Below are 25,300 nucleotides of genomic sequence, written 5' to 3'. Positions count from 1 at the left end.
AGGTATCAAAAAAATTATACTACCTCAATTTTTAAAATATGAAAAATAATTTTTAAATAGATAAAATAAATCTATATTGCTTTATGCAAGATGTTATACTTTTATATAAAATTATGGTTTTAAAAACAAAAAATAGAAAGTATGTCTTGACATAAGATAATTCTCTTAAAAATATTTCTAATGCAAGTTAGTGTCATGGTTCCACTCGCCATCCAATATTGTTGAGTTCAAGGTTGTAATGGACACACATGGTTCAACAACTATCATCAGTTTTGCTTTTTTTATTGGGCCTACATCCTCAAGAAAATATCTCAATAACGTGTTGTGAAAACCCACCATTTATAACTCTTCCTCGTTCACTTAGGTGATGTGGAACACTATAGTTCGTCTCCCTTGGTCCTTGGAGCCCAACATCCTTGTTGGCACACTTCTGGGTAAAGATTAGTCGTTGGCACACTTTCGGTCAGAGATTAGACTTTGATACCATTTTGTCATGACCCAACTTTCCACTTGATATTGTCTAGTTCAGGGCTACAGTGGCATACACAAGCCCACCAACCGACCCTGATTTTGCTTCTTTATTGGGCTTATACCCTAAAAAAAAAAAGTTTCAATACACAGAATTACTCCCAAATTACTTTTAGTTAAAAAACAAAAGTAAAATAAAAATGATGTATGTTAGAAAATTGAAAAAAAAAAAAAAGAAGGAAAAATGTCACGTGGGCAAGATGTGGAGTTGGACATATAATAAAGAAGGGAGGGTGGGAACCAAATCCAAGTCGGTGGGAGTTGTATAAATGCTTTACACAAAAGGGGAAGGGCATGGGGGGGCGACTTGGGCCTAATAATTGAGGAATATGTAGGCATTCTTTGCTGCGTTTGCATCTATATCTTCCAACATTGATATCATTAGCTTGGCCCTCTTCACAATCCCAATGAATCATCTCTCTTCTCCCTTTCCCCACATGCCTCTTAATTGGATCTTCAATCCTCCATCACTGCCTTTGATTTCAAAGTTTTCCCAACATTAAATCATCATTCGTGCTTATGTTTATTTGATTCTTATGTTAAGTAAATTTGAACGAGTCAAAGAGTTTTTCTACTTGTTTGGAATTACTTTTTAATATTTGCATTTAACCATAATAGCAATGAAAATGGTACGAGAACGAGGGTGAATAATGATTTCATGTAGAAGAGAATAATTTAAATTCTTATTGGCTACATTTGATTCCCCGGAAAGTACTAAGAAAAGAAAAAAATATTAAGAAAAATGATTTTCTCATTTTGGTTTCAAGTCATTTCCATACTTATTTCATCTTTTCAGTAGGACTTTCTATCATCAAAATGGAGACCAAAAAGGATACAAGGAAAGAGAAGTAAGAAGGAAAAGAAAAAAAAAAAAAAAAGACTAGAAGAGAACTAGCGGATATATGCAGATTCAAATCTATAGCCTTTATCCAGTGTGGAGAAAAGGCTAAAAGTTTAAAGGCAATAGGCAAGAGCAAAAGAGAAGGGAATATCATCATGGCTTTAGCTTCACATAGTGGTTGACAAGGTGATATGTTGGAGCTGGGCCTCCTCTTTTCAGATAACAAAAAGAAAAAAACAAGCCAACCCTTCTTTCATTTCTCTCATTTCTTTCATGTCTCATTGTTGTTTCACCCTCTAGACTAGTCAAATTCTCCTCTACAGTGATGTGCCAACCCATTCTCCTCCACAAAATACAAGTAGATAGGGAACAGAGAGAAGACGATAAAAAGAAAAAGGGATTGCTTTCACCATTTACCAGAATTTGAGCTAAGTCCCAAATCCAAAGAATGCTGTATAGTCCACAAAACCGCCATTGGCGGCTTGCTTTACAACCCGGTAAGCTCCTACAAGGAAGTAATCAAACTTGCAGAATGTATGTATATACAATATGACAAATATGAGCAGACCAACCTGGGTGGAACCGTGGAAGATTAAGGGAGGATTTGGTGATGGTTGCAGTTTCCCAATTGGTGAGATAGTGGCCCAGTAGGTTTGATGTGAGAACTCCCTTAGTGTGGAATTATAAACAGTATTTTCACATAAAAAGTACTGTCTTGATCTCTCAATGTTCTATGCATTTTAACAGTCAAGGTGACACGCAAAACTGAGTTTACAACATAATGGTCATATGGTGCCAGCTATGAAAATGCTATTTCCTGAAGAATTTGAAGTGTCTTCTGATGAACCTGATGCAAGATAAGGGAATTTGATTAGGAATGATACACAGAATTTCATTATGGTAATTTGGAAATATCCAACAACATGCAATGTGAATTGTGCAAATGAGCTACAAGCAAAATGGGAGCTTACCCATTCGAGGTGTTGCGCTGTGATGCCAGAGATATTTCCACCATATATACCACCTAACACCTGAAAAATACAAAGGAAAAGTTGTATTAATATTGATCCATTCGTCATTGCTGGTCGCATGCCATGCGACATGAAGAACTGGGTGATGACCAGGACTCTGGCCCCCATGTGCTTGATACCGTGCAAAACGATTATCTGTATAAGCTCAAAAATGTGAATTATGTTTCAATTTTCTGCAATATACCAATCCATTCTTGGCACAACCTCAAGTCAACTGGACTTGAAACCATTCAGTAACCACTCTTTGAATTAATAGCAAATGGAAATGAGTGTACCTTGGAGACAGTCTCAAGAAACATGCCAGGGCGCACAGGAAGAGGTTTTCGTCCTGTTACACTTGACTGCAAATCATGAGAAAAATCAATATTCCAGAATGCTTTAATTAATTTATTGATCAAACCGACCAAAATCCTCTTTCCCACCCATGAAAGGATCTATATATCAAGTGTAGTAAAACTCACTCTGCCTGCAATCCCACCAGAAAACTTTCCACTACTAGAATCTCCTTTGTCACCTTCGCTGTTGTCTGCACCTTCATCTTTTCCTTGCATTACGTTTTTAATCATTTCCTGAACAGTTTCCCCAGGTTTCAAGGCAACCAGCTTGGTCAAGAAGTTCACCTGCAGTGACAAGACTTGGTGTTTAGGCCACCACCACGACCACCATAATCAATAGGGTAAATTTCACTCACCTCCCTTGAGGTTTGAGCTAGATATACTTAGGCACCATTGATTTGAAATTTTGTTAAATACCTCCCTTATTTTGTGTTGAAGGGAAGGTGAGTGAAAATAACACACGAGAAGTGTAGAGGAGGTATTTGACGAAATATCAAATTACGATGGCTAGGTGTATTTAGCCCAAATCTTAGGGGGGTTCAGTGAAATTAACTCATAATCAATAACAGAAACAAGAACAAAAGTTAATTCTTAAAAGAAAAAAACAATTAGTCCTAAATTTCTTCAAATGGTTGCTGGTAAGTCTTTTCATTAATATATTTCACTAAAAACAAAGTTAGGCCAATGAGAATCATCTGGCCGTCCTATAATTAGATTCAAGATACCCTAAATTAAGAATACAAACCTCTGATTCGGGGAGGGTATTCAAACCACGGTCATTCCTTTCATCTAGTATTCCACCTCCCATCATATTCCGGGCTTCCTCTCTGATCAAAACCAGTCTTGCAAGTAGCTTTCGATCAGGAACAACTGGGCGAGTTTCCATTGTCTGCAAAAAAAAATTGATGTAGTATATAGGATGATTAAAAATACATAAAAATTGCTGAGTTTGGGGGATATCTGTATATTTCACCAAAAGGGGCACTTTGTAGTTCTATTATTATAAGCTCCATCTAAAATAAATGATAAACAGGAGGGAAGAACAGATCACACTCATTCTCTTTCTCCTTCCATTTCTATCCTTTCTTCTTCTACCCCTACATAACTCAAAATAATATAGCATCAGAGCTAAAAATGCTGAAAAATATATCAGAAGATAAAACAGAATTGGGGTTGATGATGTCAGCATCCATAAGGATCACTAAAGATGGAAGACCATAGCTTCTGGATTACCTAATCTAAGAGGGCTTAGATATTTATTTTCCTGTAATTTTCTGAAAGTATCTAAGGCAGGTTTCAGTTTCTAAATATTTTCGAATTAGAGCAAGATGGACATGATGGGGAAGTGCATTTGGAATATCAAATTATCATACAATACCCTATCATTATACAAGACAGTTATAAGATCAACCATGCATTAAGAAGAGCATGATGGTCAGTTATAAAACAAGTCAAATGATGAGAGGATCAGAAGTGAGCATGTCCGAATGATGTTAGAATGGTGAGTGGCAATACAAGGATGAGAAATGAATCCTTTTGTAAGGAGGATATGGCTTTAAATAGAGCGGATGGTGCCCAAGCAGTTGGATTTAAGGCCTTGTTGATTTGATGACAGTCACATGTGTGCATGAAGACAGACACATTACTTCATATACGTTCAAAAAGGAAAAGAATTTTTGAATAAGCAAATAAATTTATTATAAGTACACCTAACACAAAGAGGGGACACAACAACAATGTCAAAGAAAAGGATGAAAAAACATAAAACCTGTTGGATTAACCCCAAAACATCCACAAAATCCAGCAAGGTCAAATGACTGATTTTTCTCAACCAGAAAGGATTGCTTTAAACCATCTAACAAAAAATCTATGAGTATCCTATTTTATAACCAGATAAACCCCACTGCACTCTTGAAAGAAGGAAAAAGGGGCAAAGAGAAAAAAAAAGGTATGCAACCTATTCAACAAGTTAAAAACAGCACCAATAAACTGAAATAAGAAAAAAAAAATGATACGAAGATCTATGCTCCTATTGGGTATCAGAATCAAAAAACATGTGTTCAACAATACCTGCAAATTATTCATAAACTAATGAAGTGAACTCTGTAAATAACACTATAATATTAAAAATAGCCTACATGCACCTGTTGCTTGTAGGAAGATATTCATATATGCAGAAGACATCTATCAAAAGACATGGTTTCACCCTTCACCCTTTTTAGACCACAAATTTACATGGAAAGTAATTTTAAAAAACAGGAACTTAAGTCCAGAAATAAAAAAATTGAACATTTTATCTACCCTGAAATGGACATCTAAACAAGATGAGCTACATGTTCTTTAAAGGATATTGTATAACTCCAGATACTTCATCTATGTTCAAGGAAATAAAAAAACGAGGAATCCAATGTTTTTACAGTAATTACCTCTAGTAAATCATCAGCTTGGTTCGCTATATCATTTAGATTTGCCCCTGGAAGTTGAACTTTGGTGCCATTTTCACTTTGAAATACACCACCACCTGCAGCCACTCGGCGTAGCAATTCATGTCTGCTTTCTTTCTGGGGTGTTCTACAGAGTAGGCCAATCACTTGAACCTAGAAAAAGAGGAACAGAAGAACTTCGTGTTTATTAAATGGTAATGGTCAGCTAATCTTTGAAGAGAACAAGTATAGGGAATTTAACTCCAAGGAAACATCCTCACATGTGGGGGACATTTTTTAGTAAGATGAGATAATACAGTCTCCTTGATCACCTCCAGAAGTGACTTGCGCTGAAAAGAAAAAAATGATACATCATTCACTGCTGAAACCGACAATAACTTCCAATCAAAAGAATTAAATCCTGTAACAATAAGCTTAAGAGAGAGGACAAATACGCCTGATAATTGAGCAAATGGCTTCAGCACATGTCACACTAGATGCTTTTAAAATGTTTCAAAAATGAATTATGATGAAACCTGGAACCATTTTCTCCCTTTTTTGTTGTTTTTTTCCCCTTCTTTCCACCACAAATGGAGTAAAAAGTTTTGATAACAAAAATGAAAGGAATATAAAGCAAATGGGAATTAACAAAGAGTAATTATGCAAGCATCAAAATAAAAATGAAAACTTGAAATAAATACCTTATCATCCTGGTCCTTTTCAGCAAGTTGTATCATGTAATCTAGTGCCATCATAAACCCCGACTCCATTTGATCAACTCTCTTCCCAATGACTCCTTGTGCGGCCAACTCAACTGCCACTTCCTCGGATGCTTCATCCATGTTCATATCTTCCAACTGTACCCAAACTTACATATCAAAGGATTACTGGCTTGTACACAAATTGCATGTCGATGTATAAACAACTTATAACAAAAGAAGCAACAGGTTCTTGAATGATCTTGTGAAGATTCCTCTCGAAAAAATGAAACAAAAAAGAATGAACTTGGAAAGAGCTCAGTATTTGGCATTGAGCTTGCTAGCCACTCTATGAATTAATTTGGATTGAGAGGGCACTAAAACTATTTTAAAATGGACAAACAATTGGAGAGTTGAAGGACAGAATCCACTTCTTTCTTTGGGTATCTTTGACCAAAGAGTTTGCAGGCACTTCAATTTTTTTTTTGATGGGTAATAAAAGCGCATGCATTAGAAACACCTAAAAGTGGCGAAAGCAGTACACATGAAGCATACAAACAATGCCCAAAAAAAAAAAAAAGCTAGGCGGTAAGCAGACAAAAAAAAGGCCTTTCCTTACTTGACAACCGACCAATCTACAAAATCAATCATAGACAAAGTGTGATTCTCTATATACACCCTAGCCTAATTCACAAAAGTACACATGAAGGGGTGATTGGTTCTCCATTTCTGGAAAGAAGGCATATTTCTAGTGTGGCATGGTTTTACTTGGGCCTTCATCTTTGGGTATTTAGGAATGAAGGTTTGCATTCCTTAATCTTTCCTTTTCTTTGAAGGATTTTCAATTCTTCTTTGCTCTTATTTCCTTTCTTCTGATAATATTTGTCCAATTCCTATATGAGAAAAAAGAAAGGAAAATGAGCAGCACATATAAGAATAATGTGGGATCGACTTAAAGACTAACTATGTCATAACTTAGGCCTATTAGTCAAAACCCTGGAAAAAAATGCAAGATTTGAACTAGATAAACAAATATAGAAGTTATATTTGAGAAATTGCACTACTGCAAAGTGGCAGCTTGAGTAAAAGTAAAATAACCATCTGGGCTATGTTTTAACTACAGGGGTCACAAGAATATGGGGTTCTGATTATGCTAAAACTAAACATGACACTTCATTTGATGTGCTGATGATCTCTTCGCTTGCTGTGTTGATGATCTCCAAACTTTTGGCAGCAAAACATGCCAGCATTTTGCATTCGAAGACAATTTTTTATGATAAAGTAAAGCTTAATCCAGAGTTAAGGAGGCATTTCAAGAGAAAGTCAATGAATAACAATCCTCTGCAGTTTAGCATTCTTGCAATTGTGACATTCAATTGATTTGTCTTCTAGGTAAAACTCCGGTGAGCCCATGTGAGCTTAGTTTCCTCTCTCTGTCTCATTCCCCAGTTATATTTGCTACGTTTCTATAAACACTCTTTTCTCATAGCTGACCCTTCCTTAACCGTAATCTTCATTCTAAAACCCTAGCCCTGCTTTAAACTTATCCCTGCAAGTTGTTAGTTGGCAATCTCCCAGAGGCTCAACCTAAAACCCAATATTAGACCACATCCCACAACCCTACTACCATCTTCACATAGAATACAAGTAAGAGGTGCACAAAGAGACTCCCCTTGTTGAATCACACAGGATATTCTGAAGAATTTAAGAAACAACTAACTGAACCTTTCACTGATATGGAAAAGGGGTAAGAAGAGACATAGAGAATTATATCCACACATTTAAGAGAAGAAACTTTTGATCCGATTACGCTCTCTTTGAAACCCCAATGCAACAAATTCCTAGATGTCTTATCCTGGCAGTGTAATGGACATAGGCTTCGAGCACACACACCCATGTGCTCAAGAAAACAAACGAGTCATGAATACGAACCATCTGAATTCGCGAGAACATGGGAGGTCGTGATGGAATACAAAATGAAAGAGAATATTTTCTGTTATGGGCACACTTTTCCAAGACACGACACATGTCCATCTTGGAAAAGTATCAAAACTAGAAGGATATTCAAGAAGGGTAACTTTTTCACCAAAACAAGCACCAAATCACTTGTTAGCAATGCTAAGATTGATGCCAAACCACTAGAAAACCAAGAAGAAGAAGCTAATCATCTTCATATGCATAAAGATCAAGACGTGAGAACAAAATTTAGCAAAAATCTCCAACATGGTAATAGGTGGTTTTCAACACCAAATAAAAAACTGAACTTTTCCGCTATCAGACACTCGGTTTTACCAGTGGTTTCCCTATTTACTTTTGGAAACTTCAAGATTAGCTAAGTGAACATATACTAACATAAAATCAGTAATAAAGCTCCAAATCAGAATGTTAATTTACCAACACAATATGAACTGTTCAATTGGGCAATTTCACAAACAGTTAAAAGGCATGCCATGCCTACTAATAGTTCCTAGAAAAGAATTTGTATTATGAATTTATGATTGGTCCGTTGAAATAGTAGTAAAGGGTCCTTATTGATTATCACTTTAGACCCATATAGAAACATCTTGCACCAATTTTTTTTCAGAAAGCAAACACTGCATTCTTATTAGTTTCAAAGCTAAATAACTTCTTTCAGCAGACAAGGGCTCTTCTCACAACCACCACCATATTCGAAAACAAACAAGTTGCTTTCTAGAAAAGAATGAGGAAAAATGGGTCCAAACAGGACCATAGAAGCATGCATAGAAACAGTACAGTACATAGAAGATTTACAAGTAAAAAATTGAAAACCCAGTGAGAAAAGTAAAATGGGCCAAACAGAGACTTAAGGTTATGCAAAACGACTTACATTACAGTTAACGTAGTGGTAATAAGCAACAGAAAGGAAGAGAAAAGAAGAGAGGACATACAAGGTTGACCATTTCTTGGAGAACAGAGGTGACTTGTTCACCTCCTTTGAGGAGAGCTTCATAGTGGGAAGTGTTTTCATCATCACCACGCTGTTCTTGTTGGGTCGATTGTGAAGTTCCACCAACTTGATAGTTGCCACACATGGGGATGAAGCTATGCTTCTGAGTTTTCTTGCACATGGGTTGGTGCCAGTGGCAGTAGAGAAGTGGCCTTGTGGAAGAAAACAGAGAATTTGGGAAGGGAATTATAGGCAAAGTGGTGGTAGGAATCATGGAGAACATGACTGTTTCGGGAGGGCTGTTGGCTCTGAGGAAAATGATAGAAGCACAAGGAAATAGCAGGAGGAATATTTGAGAAGGGAGGTTGAAACGGCGTCGTACTGGGGAAGGTGCGGTGAAGATTTTCCGAAAGGAAATTGAAGACGACGTCGTATAGGAAAAAGATACGATCTTTTTGTTACAGGGGTAAGGCGTGGCATCGTGAGAGGAAGAATACTCGAAACGACGTCGTACAATCAAAGCGCTATAGAAAGAAAGAAATGGAATTCGAAACAACACCGTATAGGAAAGAGTGGTATATGACCAAGAAAGAACGGTAAAAGAAAACGACGTCGTATTAAAGAGGGGTAGTAGATTGCAGTGAGAAAATAAAAACGACGTCGTATTAAGAAGGGTAACGGGAAAACTATAAAACAACGTCGGATTAAAATGAAATAGCCGTGACCAGATGAGAACGGTAAAACAGAACGACGTCGTATTAAGGAGGGGTAACGGATTGCAGAGTGAGAAAAATAAAAAATACGTCGTGCTTAGGAGGGTTATAGGAAAACAATAAAACGATGTCGTATTAAAATTAAAGGAAAAAGAGAAACAGCGCCGTCTGTGGGAATCGAACCCACGACCACATGGTTAAAAGCCATGCGCTCTACCGGCTGAGCTAAGACGGCTTGATATGAAGTTTCGCAGTAAACGGTAATAATCTATAATTTAATCCAGTTTATTAATAATCTAAAAATAAAAAAATTAAATCAATATTTTATTCTGTTGCTGGGAGGGAGCGAGCAAGAGCGATATAAGCATTGCGAGGAAAGGCGAAGCAGTGATCCCTAGCCTCTTTGCGGTTCGATTTCAGGTAATCATGTTCAACTTCCTTTTTCATGCATTAGGCTTACAATTATTTTATTTTATTTAAAGATTTTTGGAACAAATTAGGGTTTGTATTGAATTTTTGGGAATTAGGGTTAATGTCTTTTAGTAGCTAGTACTGATTTTTTATTCGGATTTTCTTCGATTTGGATAGCTTTTAGAAAAAATCCAAAAAAAAAAGAAAAAAAGAAAAAAATTGTGTTTTTCGTATATCGTGATGAAACTCTACTCTACTGTAGATTAAGATGTTTCCATAGTTTTAAAAGGCTCAAGGCGCACCAAGGCGCGAGCCTGAAGCGCAAGGCGCATCTAAGGCGCGGGCTTTAGTGATTCTTCTTCTTCTTCACTTCTCCAGCACGGCTGAGGCTAGGGCACGATTGGGAGTGGTCTCGGGTTGAGAAAGACCAGAAAAGGGCCGGAATGGAGAAGAGGTCAAAACGGCGTCGTTTTGGCCCTTTTTAATTTAAAAGGAAGGGTCCAAAACGACGTCGTTTTTGACCCTGTTTCTTTTAAAAATAAAAACAGGCCAAAACGACGCCGTTTGGTCCCACAAATTAAAAAAAAAAAAAAAATCAAGGCTGAGGGTGTAGAGTTCTGCAACCCGACGGGAGGAAGAAGAAAGAAGAAGAAGAAGAAGAAGAAGAAGAAGAAGAAGGAGAAGGAGAAGGAGAAGGAGAAGGAGAAAGAGGGGTGCGTACCTGGTCGGACCGTCGGAGGCGACTCAGGTGAGCGCCTCACGCCTTGTCGGAGGCGAGCGCCTTGCGCGCCTAAGCGGCGCCTTCCTGAAGGGCGTCGCCTGCCTTCAGGCGAGGCGCCGGAGGGTGGCGTCGGGTCGCCCCGAGCCTAGGCGCGCCTTTCACAACTATGGATGTTTCTGAATCTTACGTTTGATTTTTGAATTTTTTTTCGTACAAATAGTTAGATGTGAAGTCATTCTTGAATTTATGATTTGTCATGGTAGATATGTTTTTTTAACTCAAGTTGAAGCTGCAAAACAAGGCTTTTGTTAATATCCTAAAGGTCATTTGCAAACTCAGGGGTATTAGAGATGGTTAGGGGTATGCTGGGCTGGGTTGAGATGGAAGAGTCTTGGAATTGGGGTTGAGTCTGGGTAACGGGGAAGAGGTGAATGTGATAAATAAAATTTAAATAGCTTTGATTAAATGAGTTCTGGGATGGGTAGAGTGGATTGGCTTGAGGCTTCAGAATGGGTACTGAAGAAGAAGGTAGAAAAGTTCAGTAAATATGCAGGGATATCCAGCAAGAGTTCTGAAAAGCAGATGATGAAATTTTTATGGGTATGGAAGTTGGATGGAAACAGAACACTTTTAATAGTTCTAGAAAGAGGAGGGGATGGTCTTCCTTTGCATAACCCAAAAAAAGTCTTCATCAGTAAATGATGATTGAGCAAACTGTCAGGATCCGGTGGATGAAGGAAGTATTGGCGAGAGAGTGTGTTTTAGGTTGAGAGATGCGGGTCAGAATGTTGTCTTGGAATGTGAGAGGTATTAGTAAGATGAGGAAAAGGAAATTGATCAAACCTTTCTGGAAAAGCTAGCAAGCTGATATTATTTGTCTTGTTGAGATCATACTCTGTAAAAGGGGAATCATCAAGCATAGTTGAAATAATATATACCTAAGAAACTAAAATGGAGTTGATGTCCAAGGAAATGGTTTGAAGCATAGATATGGATTGTTTTTTATGTGAGGTTGTTCTTGATGCTCGGAGTGCAGTAGGTGGGATGTTGGTGATATGGGATGCGAGAGTTGTGTTTCTCTTGGAGTTATAGATGAGTTATTATGCTAGTTCTCACCTTTATGGAGTAAGGTTTTGTCAATTTGTATTTGGGTTCTATGCAGTTCACTCCTAATACCTAGATTGATTTTAGTCCTGAAGATTGAGAACTGTTTTCCATTTATTAATCAAAAAGTTGAACTTGAGGAAGAAAAGTTTTTTTGAGTTGCAACTTCAACTAAGTTTTTCAATGACTTATTGAATGAAATTATTGATTTAATTATAGTTTGTTTTCGATTATGCATTGGTTACATCTATATTTGTCTTATATGATTGTCAATATTTTGGGTTTAGGTATATTTTAGTGATATTTCTTATAATTTATGAGGCAAATAATAAGATTGGAATATTGATTCATTGTGTTTTTTGTTTCTCACATTGAAGATTGAAGAAAAAGAAGAAAAGGGAAGAAGATGGGAGAGCGGAAGGTATTGAACAAGTACTACCCTCCGGATTTTGATCCGTCAAAGCTACCAAGAATAAGAAGACCAAAGAACCAACAAATCAAGGTGCGAATGATGCTTCCCATGAGTATTCGCTGCAACACTTGTGGTAACTACATCTATAAAGGCACCAAGTTCAATTCTCGCAAAGAAGACGTTATTGGCGAGGTCACTTTCTTTGCTCTCCTTAATTTCTCTCTTTGTTTTCTTTTCATATTTCTATTTCTATTTATCTAGGAATATATTGTTGTTTTTATACTCCATTTTCTTGTTGGAAATGTTGTAGAGAAAGGGGGAAAGGAAGGAATTTCTAATTATGTTATTTGGTTTGTCTTAAAAAAAAAAATAGGAAGGAAAATGAAATGTAATGAATATGAGAATAAAATTGGAGATGGTTATTGACTTCAAACTTATTCTTTATTTTCCTTTATGCTTCATTTGGATCTCTAAATGTATTAGGACTAGAGGTACTAGGAAGGGGGAATAAAGGAAGGAATTTTAAAATCCGTTGTTTAGTTTGCTATTCTATAGGTACAAGTGAAATAAAATTGGAGAATATATTGTGTTTGGACTTCTTTTTATAAAAAAAAAGAAAATTCCTTGGCGATGCTTTTAGAAAGTAATGTCAATTTTTAGTTGTTTTCAATTCTTAGTGCTGGCAATTTTTCAAAGGATGAAAAATAATATTTAAAAATAAAAAAATTCCTTGGGTCTTCTGTCAAACATGATACCTTTTCCAAGTAAGTACTTCAAATTGGTTCTCCCATAGCTGGAGTAGCATTCCCTATGTAATTTTTTTTTTGGTTTTTTCTTATCTTTTATATTTTAAAAGAGATTAGAAGTATTTATGGATTTGATCATGCTTGGGAGCTTATCTAGAGAAGAATCAGTTAGGAAAATATAGTACTACTTGGACTAGATGGAGCGTGAAAATGTTGTGGGTTTTTTTTTCTTCATTTGAAAGGTACAAAAAATATATATCCATGTCAAAATTAAGTACTATAATTTCATTTTTGCATGGGCATAAAATGTTACCCTTTACTGTTTCAATTTTCCAACTTGAAGTAGAAGCTTGAAGCTTCCAATATTTACATGTTATTATATCAATGCAAAAGTGGGTATTTATGAATAGAATGTTAGATTTTGATCATGTGCTTAATATTTTTTTTCACTTTGCTTGGTTCTGTTATCACTATAATGCATATTTATTGATTTTTCTTGATGGAACTTGAATCTTTTTTCCTATCAAAAAAGAATATTTGATGTTCACTGAACTGAGTCTTTAATGTTTAATCATTTGCAGACATATTTGGGAATCCAAATATTCAGGTTCTACTTCAAATGCACCCGATGCTCTGCTGAGCTTACAATGAAGACAGACCCACAGAATTCAGACTATGTTGTTGAGTCCGGTGCAACACGAAATTTTGAACCATGGCGAGCAGAGGATGAGGTGAAAATTCAAGTTTAGGTATTATTTAATATTATTTTCAACATTTTTAGGACTTCATCAATAAATATATTGTTCCTTTCATCAGGAAGCAGAGAGTCAGAAACAGAAAAGGGATGCTGAAGAAATGGGTGATGTCATGAAATCTTTGGAGAACAGAACGTTGGATTCAAAAAGAGAGATGGACATCCTTGCTGCATTGGATGAAATGAAGTCCATGAGGGTCTGTGCTTGCTTAATTTTGTATTCTGTAACAAGATCACAAGACATGTTCACAAACATAGTGACCTTTTAAGGCTCAAAACACATTATGACTAGGTTGGTTCTGATATTTCTGTCAGGGACACTTCTGGATACTTGTTTCCAAGGATAAAAGGCTAAAATTGTGATGTGATTAAAATTTTATTCCAGATATGTTTCTTTGTTATTGTTTTCCCTTTTTTATTGCCTGATTGGTGCTATCTGTAGACAATTGGTTGTCTAACACGGTATCAAAGTCTTTTTTGGCGGGAGGTCATGTGTTCAAACCTCACCGCATGTTTATTTCCCGCTTTATTAAGCCCAAAAGAGGCTGTTTGAGCTTTGTTTATCTATGGGCTTGTGGGTGCCTATGTGTCTCTTCATGTATGGATATGGAGTTGTACATGAGAGAGGGTGTTGGAGTGCATGATAGACATTATAGGCTCAAATCCTAAAAGCTTGAGCTTTTAGGAAAATTAGTAGTTTAACGGTTTTCATAGATACTAAGTGCCTATTTTTTATGCCTGGAAGTTCTTTTAATCTTTCATTATTCATTCATTACCCTTTGAAATGTACATCAATTATATGCATTATCAATGTTAAAACATGTTTTGTTTGTGCTTTTCAGTCAAGACATGCAACTGTGACTGTTGATGAAATGCTGGAGGCCTTGCAGAACACAGCTGAGCAAAAGGTATGATGGTTATGCTATTTATTTTAGTTCATTTATACCCTGGAATGCAAATAGTATTTGGGAAACTGTGGACACCAAATCCTGATGGGTGCCATAGCTGGACTTTCTCAGATTTGCATTTCACAAATTCTGTTATGGCCTCAAGGATTAATCCACTCCTTTCCTTTGTAATTCTCTCATTCCTCTTGTAAGATTTGTGTCACTTACCATAACAATGATATACCAATGTATTGGTTGTTCATAGTTAGACAGAAAATATAACCTGGACTTGGTAAATGCATGAAATAAATTACCTTGTTTCTACATAGGCCAAATATTATTCTCAGAAGTTCTACCCATAAATGAGTTGTAGTACTGACCTGAACCATTCTTGATAGTTACACTTGAAATGTAGTGATTCATTTATTTATTTTGAAAAAAATTAGATGAGATTTTTAGCTCTGGGTTGAGCCTCTAAGTTCAGATTCAGGATGGATCACTTCTGATCTAACCTTAAATCAGGAAGGCTAAACAACCTGGCCCATTCAAGGCTGTAATTTTGCTGACACCTGCAGTCTGATTTTCATTGGATTTTTTTAAGCTGTTGGACCAGCAGCATTATAACAAGTCATCTGGAGAACTTGCAATCTTTCTGTTTAGAGATGTTTGAATTACAACTACAGTACTATGTTATCATCCTCATCATACAAGATGCCGTAACCAAGGACGAAAATTTCCTGAAATATCGGGGAGATTTTGCCAAAATTTCCTGCGTCGGTTAGGACCGACATGATATATCATGGAGAAATATCCACCAACATTCACCATTTCTTCCTGAATTTTCGGGATTTTTACCGATGTTTCTCATTTTTTTTGGGATTTTTACTGATGTTTTCCGATTTATCAGTGAAATTTTCGGTGGTCAATGAAGTCAGGGGCTGGGAGGGCTTGAACCCAGATCTTCATTGTAAAAATTAAGGCCCTTGCAATGAGATTTTCACTGTTAAATCTCTTTACAAGTCTCTTGATCATAGCTGTGCAGTCTCGTTTCCGGGTAATATTATTTGGAGTTCGTATGTTCCTTCAAAGGTGAGTTTTTTTGCTTGGGAAGCTTCATGGGAGAAGGTCCTTACTCAAGATCAGCTTAAGAGGAGGGGCTGGATTCTAGCCAATAGATGTTGCTTTTGTTGCGTTGAAGAGGAAACGATAAATCATATCCTTGTTCATTGTTCTAAGACGAAGATTTTGTGGGATCTTTTGTTTTCTCTTTTTGGGGTCAATTGGGTGTTGCCGTTTTCGGTGAGAGACACTCTTTTAAGTTGGTATGTCTTTTTTAAGGACAAGAATCATAGAAAGGTTTGGCGGGCAGCTCCTCTCTGTTTATTTTGGACAATTTGGGAGGAAAGAAATAGGATAGTCTTCGATAACGAGGCTTTGTCGACTCAAAGATTGAAAAACTCTTTTGTTTGTAATCTCTTATCCTGGGCTAATTCTTCTATAGTTGTAGGCCCTTTATCTTTGTTTAACTTTGTGGATTGGTTGGGTTCTTGTTGAGGGCCGGTGAGTGCTTGTGTTTTTTATGCTTGTTTTAGGTGTCTCTTGTATACTCCTGTATGCTCTGGGTTGCCTTTCAAGCTCCTTTCTGTAATATATCTTTGTGCTTTTGCCTATCAAAAAAAAAAAAGTGGGCTAGCTTACTTTCACTAAGATATGCAACACTTATATATATATATATATATATATATATATATATATAAATATCTTATTTAAACATTTTTTGTTAAATTTTTTATTTTAATCAATAAATTAATTTTATTATTTTATTTTCAAATTCAAATTAAGTAATTTAAAAAATATAACAACCATCATATTTTAATTAGTCTTTATTTATATATTTTATGTAATGATTAAATACAAGAAAAACATATACTTATAAATAAATTATAAATCTTTTTAAACAAAAAACGATTATATATATTGTTTCTTTCATATTCTTAACTATATTCAAATTAATTATTTTAAATGTATTTTCAAGTCCTAGAAAAAGAATTATCCAATGTCAAAAATTATATTATATATACAGATTTTGTTCAACAAACAACTTTAATATATGTATTATTATTTCTTTTATAATATTTTGAAATTTCCCTTACATTTCTACAAATTTTGATCAATTTTCATTCTACCAATATTTTTTGTCAATATTTCTCAATATATCCATAGAATTCAACTACTGATTTTTTATTTATTTTTTTATTTTTTTTTATAGGTAAATTTTTTGTCCCCATTGGGACTTGAACCTGGAACCTCCCACAAATTGATATATCTGTAAAAACTGATATTTTCTTCTTTGTTTGTAACTAATTATGTTCAGTAACATGATTGTCATTTTTCATGTTTGTAAGGGAGCCATGGTATTTAGCTTTGTTTTATTTTGTTTTCTACTGCCCCTTTGTTTGACCATTTCTCTTCATGTTTAGTTCATCTCAATTAACTGCTACTTGAAACATCCATGATTTTAGATATATTCTGTGAACAAGTTATATATCCATTTTTTCCCTGGTGGGATCCCTCCATTATGCGTTGAAAGTAGATTGTCATGGTGGATTTTTATTCTCCAATGTGTTAATGATATTCAACAAGAAATGATTGTTCATGCACACATTCTTTTTCATGATCCAAGCACATGACGTATCTAATAGTGAGGGTTTGTTCGAAGCATATGGGCTGTACTTTCACATGTATATGTTATCATCTCATGTTGGCTGGTCTCGTTGTGTTTGTCTGCAAATATTGATTCTCTGGGCATTTAGAGTAAGATTAAGTCTAGTTTTTTGGACTTAACTAGGACAAACAGTTGGTCCTTGGTCGAGAGTAGCTCTCTTTTTATTTTCGTTTAGTTTTTTTTTTCATACCTTAACAATGATTGAGGAAAAAGAAAGAAAGAAAAGAACAGTAAAACAACAATTGGAAGCCCTTCTATTCATTTTTGTATGTTAAACCTCTTGAAGACTATGGCATGAAAATCCAGGAATTTGGACAAAATATATAGTATGTTTATGCTCCAATGTGCTGCATGGACTGCAAAACTTCTTTTCTTTTCCTGGGATACATTTCAAAATGTTTTCGTGTTTAGACACGACAATTTTCTTGTGAGAAATTGGATTGAGATGAACAATCTCATGAAAGTGAACTTTTGAGAAAATGAAATTATTATTTATTTCAGAATTCCTTCAGCATGACACTTGCTGAGCCTGGGGTTTATGCACATATGGTTTGGTGATCTTAAGTATTGATTGATACATCTACTACAAAATAGTCAATACATCTAATATGTATGAGTTTTTGATGTGTGTGTGTGTGTGTGTGTATAACAGATATTTTTGTGTGTATGTGTTTGTTTGTGTCCTTAAGTTTTATCTAAAAAATTCCCACTTTGCTGCTAATTTCCACACTTCTTATTTATTGATATATATTTAGTTGATATCTCTGTATTTCCAGAACCTCAATACTATGGCCTATGTCAAGATCCTCTTTCATCACACAAACACAAGACCCACACATATGTTTGCATAATGCTAAACTTTTTATTTTTATTTTTTATTTTTGGGGTATATTTTTCCCCAATCACTAAGTTGTATTATTAAATTCTAACATTATGACAAATTTGTGTGCTGACAGGAGAAGAAGTTGGAAGAAGAGGATGAGGCACTCATTAAATCAATAGTATTTCATGTTAGTAGATGTGCATGTGATTCTTGAACTTTTGCTAGTTTGCTTTCCACAGCCTCACCTTCTCTTTGATTTGGAAGTTTGTTTCTAATATGGTTTGCTTTGTCTTGAACTTATGATGCAGGGGTCTGAAAATTTTGTTCGAAGGATCCATGATGAAGATTTTGATGATGATGATAATGATGATGTAAATCCAACTAGCAATGGTGAAACATCTAGTGATAATTTTAAGGTATGCAGTATGCAAGTGGTGTGACAATTAATTCTGATTAAAAAAAGTGCTTAATAATTTTTATGTTGGTTGTTTCCCAGATATATCCACTTTGAATATTGTCTGCAGTGTTTAACATTTTCATGTGTGTTTCAAATTAAGCCAAATCATCCATACTTAGTGATTGCATCAGGTTGGATATGAGAATATTGCATGCGTTTCTAAAGAGTTCATATAATACTCTCTCAAAAGAGTCATTGCTGTGGAATAGGATTCTTTTTTACTGTTAAGAAAAGGAAAAGTGTAGACTGTGGGTCCATCAATCTTAAGTCTGAAGATTTTAGAAAACATAGAACAGCCATTACTCTTGTACTCAGCCTCAGCTTGAATTCTGGAAAGAATAGGGAAAAAACAAAGGAAAATTACTTAAAAATCAATTCCATTCCCAAGCAATTTTTAGGATATCCTTTTCTTTCCTGTTCTTTTTGCAATCCAATGGAGCCTTGTTTTTTCAATTCAAGACAACAAGGACAATAGTCAATCCTCATATGGAATCTGACTACCCATACACTTATTATACAGTCCTAGGTTCATATTCTCAGACATTTTCTATCTTAATGCTCCAGAATATTGAGTGTTTTCCGGCATTTTCCTCTTTGGTCCCACCTCTCCTGCTATGAGCCAAACCATGTTCTCCTTTAACATTTAGCCTCATTCTTTTATCTTCATAATGTATGTCAAGTGGAAGGATTCTATGTTTGAGAAAAGAACATTAGCAATTATCAGTATCTCTGTTTTTATGCTTGAAATTCAATGTTGAATTAATGGACTTATGCATGCAATAATATTTTAACTTTCTTTGCAATACAGAGGAGGAAGGTTGCCGAAGAACTTCCTAGTAAGCCAACAGATTCCTTGACAAAAGCCAGTACTTTTGACAGGCCAAACAAAAAAGGTTTGTGATGTGTGTTTGTATGATCTTTTATTTATTTATTTACTATTTTCAGGGTTAAACTGATTTAGTTTTTTTCTGTAATGTCTTAATGAAGCCATGAAGACATTTTTTTGATATGTGCTATCTTTAAACGAGGGATATTGTATATTTTATAGTAGTTTTGGTTTGTGTGTCCTTCCTTAAGTTCTATCCCATAACGCGTAAACTTTTAAGCATTGGAAGTTAGTAGAACACAAAGCTTGCACATGCTTGCTTGCTACCCTCTTATTTATCTACCATAAGTTTCGGCCTTCAGAGTCTTGTTTAGGATTTGTTTAGTTAAGGTTCTATCTTGTTGTAATGTTCTTCTTACATAATAAAAAAAGTATAAAAATGTGTTGTTTCCTAGATGTTTGCTAGAGATAAACCTCTAGCATTGAGGTGTCCATGTAACCAAGGATTAAAGGAATCATAAATTGCCGAAATATTGGGGTTTGGATTTTTATAGAAATATTAGACGGAAGTTAAGACAAAAAATAATAGTGGGATGGAAATTAATCAAAACTCATAAAAATATTGGAAAAATTTTCAAGAAATAATGAAACAAACAATAATAGATATATTGGGATGATTTTATCAAAAATTATATATGTAGGACATAATTTGTGATGTTCAACAATAATATACAGAATTTGAAAACATGGTTTATATCGATCTATCTAGTTTGGATGTATTCAAAGATATAAAAGAAATGATGATGTATTTATGATTTTTTTTGTTAAAAAGTACTTTTAATTTTATTTACAAGTTTATATTTTTTGTATATTTACTTAATATACAAAAAAAAATATAAAAAGACTCCTAGATTATCATGATGATTTTTATATTTTCAACAATTCGTTAAATGGAATTTAAACTTTTAAAGATAAGATAATTATAATTTTTTTTTTTCAAAATTTTGATTTTAATATTTCATTTTTTATATAGGCATAAACTCACTATATATAAAATATATGCCTAATGACAAATAAGGGCAACATTGTTCTAGTGGCAAAGGGTCACTATTTTCATCCTCTAAGGCTTGGGTTCAAACCTAGTAGTCCGCATCCTTTTATTTTTAAAAATGTTGTGTTTGGTGTGGGGTGTCATGTTAATGTCATGTTTGGTGTGTGCATGTGTGACGTGTTTGGTCTGTCGATATTTCGACGATAATCACCAATAAGCCTAAATACAAAACACACACCTTCTCGAGTGGGATCTAATTCACTTTTATTCATCCTTGTGGGCCCCTTGCTTAGTTGCCTTTAATAGTGTTCCACTGAATGTTATTCAACATTCTTGATATTTGATTTGTAACTCAAAAGAGGTAGATAACTATGGGAGAGTTTGAATCTTGAGGAGATTTGTTGTTATCTATATGTATGGTCCTCCTTGTATAGTGGAGGTGTTCAAGTCTTTTGTGTTGTTTTTTGTATTAAGAGGGGGGGACCTCTCATCCTTCTCTTGTACTTGTTCCTTTTCTAATATATTTCGTATTTTCGACCAAAACACACACACACCAAAAACGTACACTACCAAGTTTTGAACTTGGGTCTTGTGTGTGGAATGTAAGGCCCCTAATAGTAGACCGACAATGTTGTTATAATAAAAATGCACATGAATATGTGTGTGTGCGTGTGTGTGTGTACAATTAAAATGAATTATAAATGAGTTCATTTAAATTATCTTATTATGTCTTTTGTATAGTAATTAAATACAGGACAAATATAAATTTATAAATAAAATTATTAACATTTTTAAATAAAAAAATACTTTTATATATATAAATATTTATTTTATATCCTTAAATATATCCAAACTAAATACATTATCATTTTATTACTAATGTGATCTCAAATTCAGTATATTATGCCTAATATTACAAATTTATTATACATATATAAATTTCTTCCTTAACACAACTTCAATATATGTATTATTGTCTTTTCTATCATTCTTTGGAGTTTTCCCTAACATTCCATGAGTTTTGATCAATTTTTGCTCACCAATGTTTTTTTGTCAAAATTTTCATTGATATTTCTCGATATATCCATAAAATCCAACTACTGATGTATCCGTGAAAACCGATATTTTCATCCTTGTCCATGGATTAGTTTGGTAGGTGCTTGGGTTTGTTATATGAAATTAGGGTTGAATAGACAGACTTAATAATCACTCCTTTTATTCAATATTTTTGCTCAATACCCCTCTAACCTAGGTTCTGCTTTGATGGAGTTCTGTTAAAAAGAACTCATGCTTTGGTACAAAGGATACTACGACCGCATGGTATTTTTTCATTTTGATAGAAATGATACATTTTGTTAAAAGAATGGACTATGAGAGAGAGAGTGACTTAGCACATGTTCCACCTGTGCCATAATGTGTTAACTAACACTTCAACATTGTTGGTTAGCATTTTGGAATAACTTGTCTTGCTTTTGGATGCAAAGAGCTCTTTACTCTTGCTCAGAAAAGCAAGTAAGATGCTTCTTAAAAGGCAAACTGAATCTTAAATCATTTGTCTAGGCATTGCTATTTTTGGAATATGCTATTTCTTTGAGATCATGGAAGTCTGAGCATCCTATGTAGTCTATAAAGGCATTTACAAAACTGTGTTATTTGTCTTATTGTTAACAGAAAATTCAGGCAGTTCAGGTCAAAATGATGCTAAATTCATTTTCAAGTCATCATCAGTGAAAGTCTCTGTTGTCAAGAGACCAGTTGTGGCTTCCAAGGGTGACAATCTGGCAAAACTAGAAGAAAGAAAACAAGAGGAAGAGAAAGAGCCTAAAAATGATGGTACAAGCACTGGACTGCAATCATTATGCCAATATTATGAAAGTGATGAAGACAATTAGTGAGTATTTTAAACGTTTGCATATTGAATTTTCTTCATTTTCTCCCTTTGTATTTATTGAAAATCTAATTGGAATTTAATTTTTTGTTGGGATATTTGACAGGATCACATCCTCAAATGAGGATGGGTTGGACCTGTTAATTCTTTGCTGTAAGTGGGGTTGTTGGGTGTGGTTGTTGTTAATATGAATTAACCGAAAACTACACACTGCTGTGTCAGTTGTGAGAGAGCATTTATTCCCCAAGAGAAGGACCTATTTGGAGATTGAGCTCAATCATCTAGACATACATGCCAGTTGCTGCCAGGTGAAATTTAAGCTCCTCTTGGTCTCACATGTTAGACGTCACCATCCAGAATCTTTGTCATTAACACACAAGAATGCCAAGGTTCTGCACTGCCTGTACTTTTTAACAATTTCTTGATGAGCCTTCTTGAAATTCTATTTGGATAAAGTAACTGATATTGGATACTGAATTGGCATTGTTGGGGTAACTTGTGGTTCCTTTTTATTTTAGCATGTTATTGTAGTGTCATTAAAGAAACTCTGTGATCACATTATTGCAATTGGCTGCTGCTTGTGGCAATAACACTGTTTCTTACGAGGTGAATATCCCCTCCATTCCTAACATTTCCAGTTATTTGTCAGTCCAATGCCCCATCCTCCATATCAGGTGGTCTATGATGTCGTGAGTTTCACCTGAAGGCACAGTGAGAGATCCAACTAGAAGTGGCTGAAATATACAGAAAATGGATTATTTCCTTCTGCCTGAACAAAGCTAAGAGGCCTCCTTTTTGATGATTTGCAGGTGACTGCCAGTAAGCTGGGCTAGCTCATCAGCTTTTCAGTGGAGGATGAAGCTTGCAGTCTTCTGCAATGAATTTGCTTGATTGGATGGTTTTGTATAACAACATTATATAGTGCTTCTCTGTCTAACCTGATCCTTGGGGGACACTCCCACAGGGTTGGATTCATATTAGCTTCTTGGCCAAGTTATCTTTGTAGTGAGTTCTGAACATTCTAATCCTGCAACGGTTCCTCTTTGCATCTTCAAAACTATCTTCGAGATCATATGCCATTCATCCCATAACACAATCTTTCTCCCATACTCGCCAAGTTTCTGCTTCCTCTCTGCTGCTTTTCCCCTTTCAGTCGTCTGCATTTGCTTTATTTCTGGTTCTAAGACCATAGTTCTAGCAGTTGAATAGGTTCTTTGGCTTCATCTTTAGCCCTGTCTCTTATCCCTAGGAGGTCCACTTTTGCTAGTAGGTTTTCCCCGAAAACTCGTTTACTCTGGTGTGGATGGTCGATGCATGGCAGGCAGTTCAGTTTACTTAGCTCTTATTGTTTCTGTTTACTGTGGTCTCTTATCATCTTGTCATTCTGTTGGCTGTACTCAACCTGGGCGCAATAGCTCACTGATCGAGCTCTTATTTCGAAGATGAACAGGGCTAAGCAATTTACCAAAGTAGTGGGATGTAAAAAGGTCTTAGTGAAATCATTCTTCTAAGGCTTTGTCTAATATATTAAATCTAAAATTTTTATGAAAATTTGAAGTCTTATTTAAGATCAAAACCTTTGTTTAATTAATGGCACACAGGAAGATGAACATCAATACATGTTATAATTGAGAAATTTTTTTAAAAACTTCGTAGTAACATCTCTCTTGATAACATTCATGTGACTTCTTCCTTAAAAAGAGTGAGCATTTGAAAATAAAAATGCTCTCCTTACATGTTTTGATTAATATTAAAATCCCAAGGGAGTAGTGTTCAACTTTTTTGTTTAAAAGTAGAAGTGATTATAATGATGATATGATTGGATTTTATGTTTTGAAATTATATTTTATTAAAAATAAAGATAAATTTAATTTATTTTAAAAAAATTTAATTAAATATTATATTTAAGAAAAATATAACTTTTTTAGTTTTTCAAAAATTGTGGATAAACTACAATAGGAAGTGAGAGTCATGGTTAATGGTTTCATTCAAACGCTCTTAAAATTTTCATTTGATCTTGAAATGTCTTAAATTGAGTTTAATTGTCTAACCTTTACCACTTGGGAAGTCAATGGATAGGTATTTTTGGGTATTTACTTTATCTTTTCTAATGGGACGAGTTTAAAATTTAAATAATTGAATTAAGGATAATATTGCCAATCAAGAAGTTGGAAATACTTTGTAAGTATATCTTCGATATAGACGAAAGGATACAATTCAAGCAAGTTTAAAATCCAAAAAGAAAATTTGTTTGAATTTGTAGAACACTTTCAATCAAAAGTGTATCGTGCGGGAATCAACCGTTCGTATGATTCTTTGATAAAAATAAATCACAAAAAAAAGGTATGTTGCTGTCATTTTGAAAGGATTAAGGATTATCAAAGTAATGTCTAAACCCAATGATTTAAAACAGAAATAAAAGATCCCGGAACAAGGAAACATCGTTTTCAATTGTCTAAAAAACTAGGATTAGGATCAGAATAACGAATTCAATAGATTTTAAACGAGACAAACAAAAAGGGAGTAAAGGTAAGTTTGAGGTTAGGACAAGTTTGAATATTACCTTATATTACTTCTACTTCATTCCAATTGTATACAAAATTATTTTATTTTTATATTATATATCTATAATATTTTATTTTTTAATAAAATAAATTATAAAAAATTATAACATTTTAATTACTTATAAAATATATTTGTTTTAATGTAACTAAAAAAATTTTAAAAATAATTTTTTAAAAGATTTTAAAAATAAAAAATTAAATGGGACAGGATGGAATGAGTATGAGAAATTCGTGTACTCATCCTATCTTGTATCCCTTCATCTTATCTTGTTTTGTTAAAAAAAAAAAAAATTAATGAAATTACGGTTAAAATTACTTTAAATAAATAGGATAGGATTGAGATGAGTTTGTCATGTATCATTCCATTATCATCATCCCTATTTATAATATGTTTTAAATCAAGGATGTCAAGGTCTTATTGTTATCTCATGCCTCCTAATATTTGAAGTTTTGG

General features: G+C 34.5%; 2 protein-coding genes and 1 non-coding gene across 7 annotated transcripts; 1 reads left to right on the top strand and 2 right to left on the bottom strand.

Moving 5' to 3' along the window:
* Window positions 1-1,598: 1,598 nt before the first annotated feature.
* Window positions 1,599-9,152, bottom strand: LOC117917378 (protein PEP-RELATED DEVELOPMENT ARRESTED 1, chloroplastic-like). 2 transcript variants are annotated; one of them, XM_034833626.1, is made up of 9 exons: window positions 8,766-9,152; window positions 5,860-6,015; window positions 5,440-5,508; window positions 5,162-5,332; window positions 3,481-3,624; window positions 2,862-3,020; window positions 2,676-2,741; window positions 2,341-2,400; window positions 1,599-2,216 (listed from the first exon to the last, which is right to left on the bottom strand). In XM_034833626.1, exons 1-9 carry the CDS (start codon window positions 9,045-9,047, stop codon window positions 2,169-2,171), a joined length of 1,155 nt encoding a protein of 384 aa, XP_034689517.1. In that variant the 5' UTR covers window positions 9,048-9,152; the 3' UTR covers window positions 1,599-2,168. The 2 variants fall into 2 exon arrangements, with proteins under 2 accessions (XP_034689517.1, XP_034689518.1); XM_034833627.1 differs by having other exon boundaries at window positions 5,860-6,026; window positions 8,766-8,851.
* Window positions 9,153-9,639: 487 nt separating this feature from the next.
* On the bottom strand, window positions 9,640-9,712 carry TRNAK-UUU. The gene has a single exon. It is a non-coding gene; the product is annotated as a tRNA-Lys (tRNA).
* Window positions 9,713-9,818: 106 nt separating this feature from the next.
* LOC117918785 (splicing factor YJU2-like) lies at window positions 9,819-23,640 on the top strand. Of its 4 annotated transcripts, XR_004651941.1 has the most exons (11): window positions 9,819-9,897; window positions 12,091-12,317; window positions 13,453-13,602; window positions 13,688-13,822; window positions 14,468-14,533; window positions 18,194-18,247; window positions 18,369-18,476; window positions 19,326-19,410; window positions 22,066-22,285; window positions 22,389-22,888; window positions 23,092-23,640. XR_004651941.1 is itself a non-coding variant. In XM_034835678.1 (10 exons), coding segments are annotated over exons 2-10 (1,017 nt in total). In that variant the 5' UTR covers window positions 9,819-9,897; window positions 12,091-12,119; the 3' UTR covers window positions 22,390-23,638. The 4 variants fall into 4 exon arrangements, 3 of the variants coding, with proteins under 3 accessions (XP_034691569.1, XP_034691571.1, XP_034691570.1); XM_034835678.1 differs by having other exon boundaries at window positions 22,389-23,638; XM_034835679.1 differs by lacking the exon at window positions 9,819-9,897 and adding an exon at window positions 10,536-10,636 and having other exon boundaries at window positions 22,389-23,638.
* Window positions 23,641-25,300: the final 1,660 nt, after the last annotated feature.

The sequence above is a fragment of the Vitis riparia genome, chromosome 7 (assembly GCF_004353265.1).
Source record: "Vitis riparia cultivar Riparia Gloire de Montpellier isolate 1030 chromosome 7, EGFV_Vit.rip_1.0, whole genome shotgun sequence".
NCBI lineage: Eukaryota > Viridiplantae > Streptophyta > Magnoliopsida > Vitales > Vitaceae > Vitis > Vitis riparia.
The sequence above is the reverse complement of the archived record's forward strand: the minus strand, read 5'-3'. Positions and strand labels throughout refer to the sequence as shown.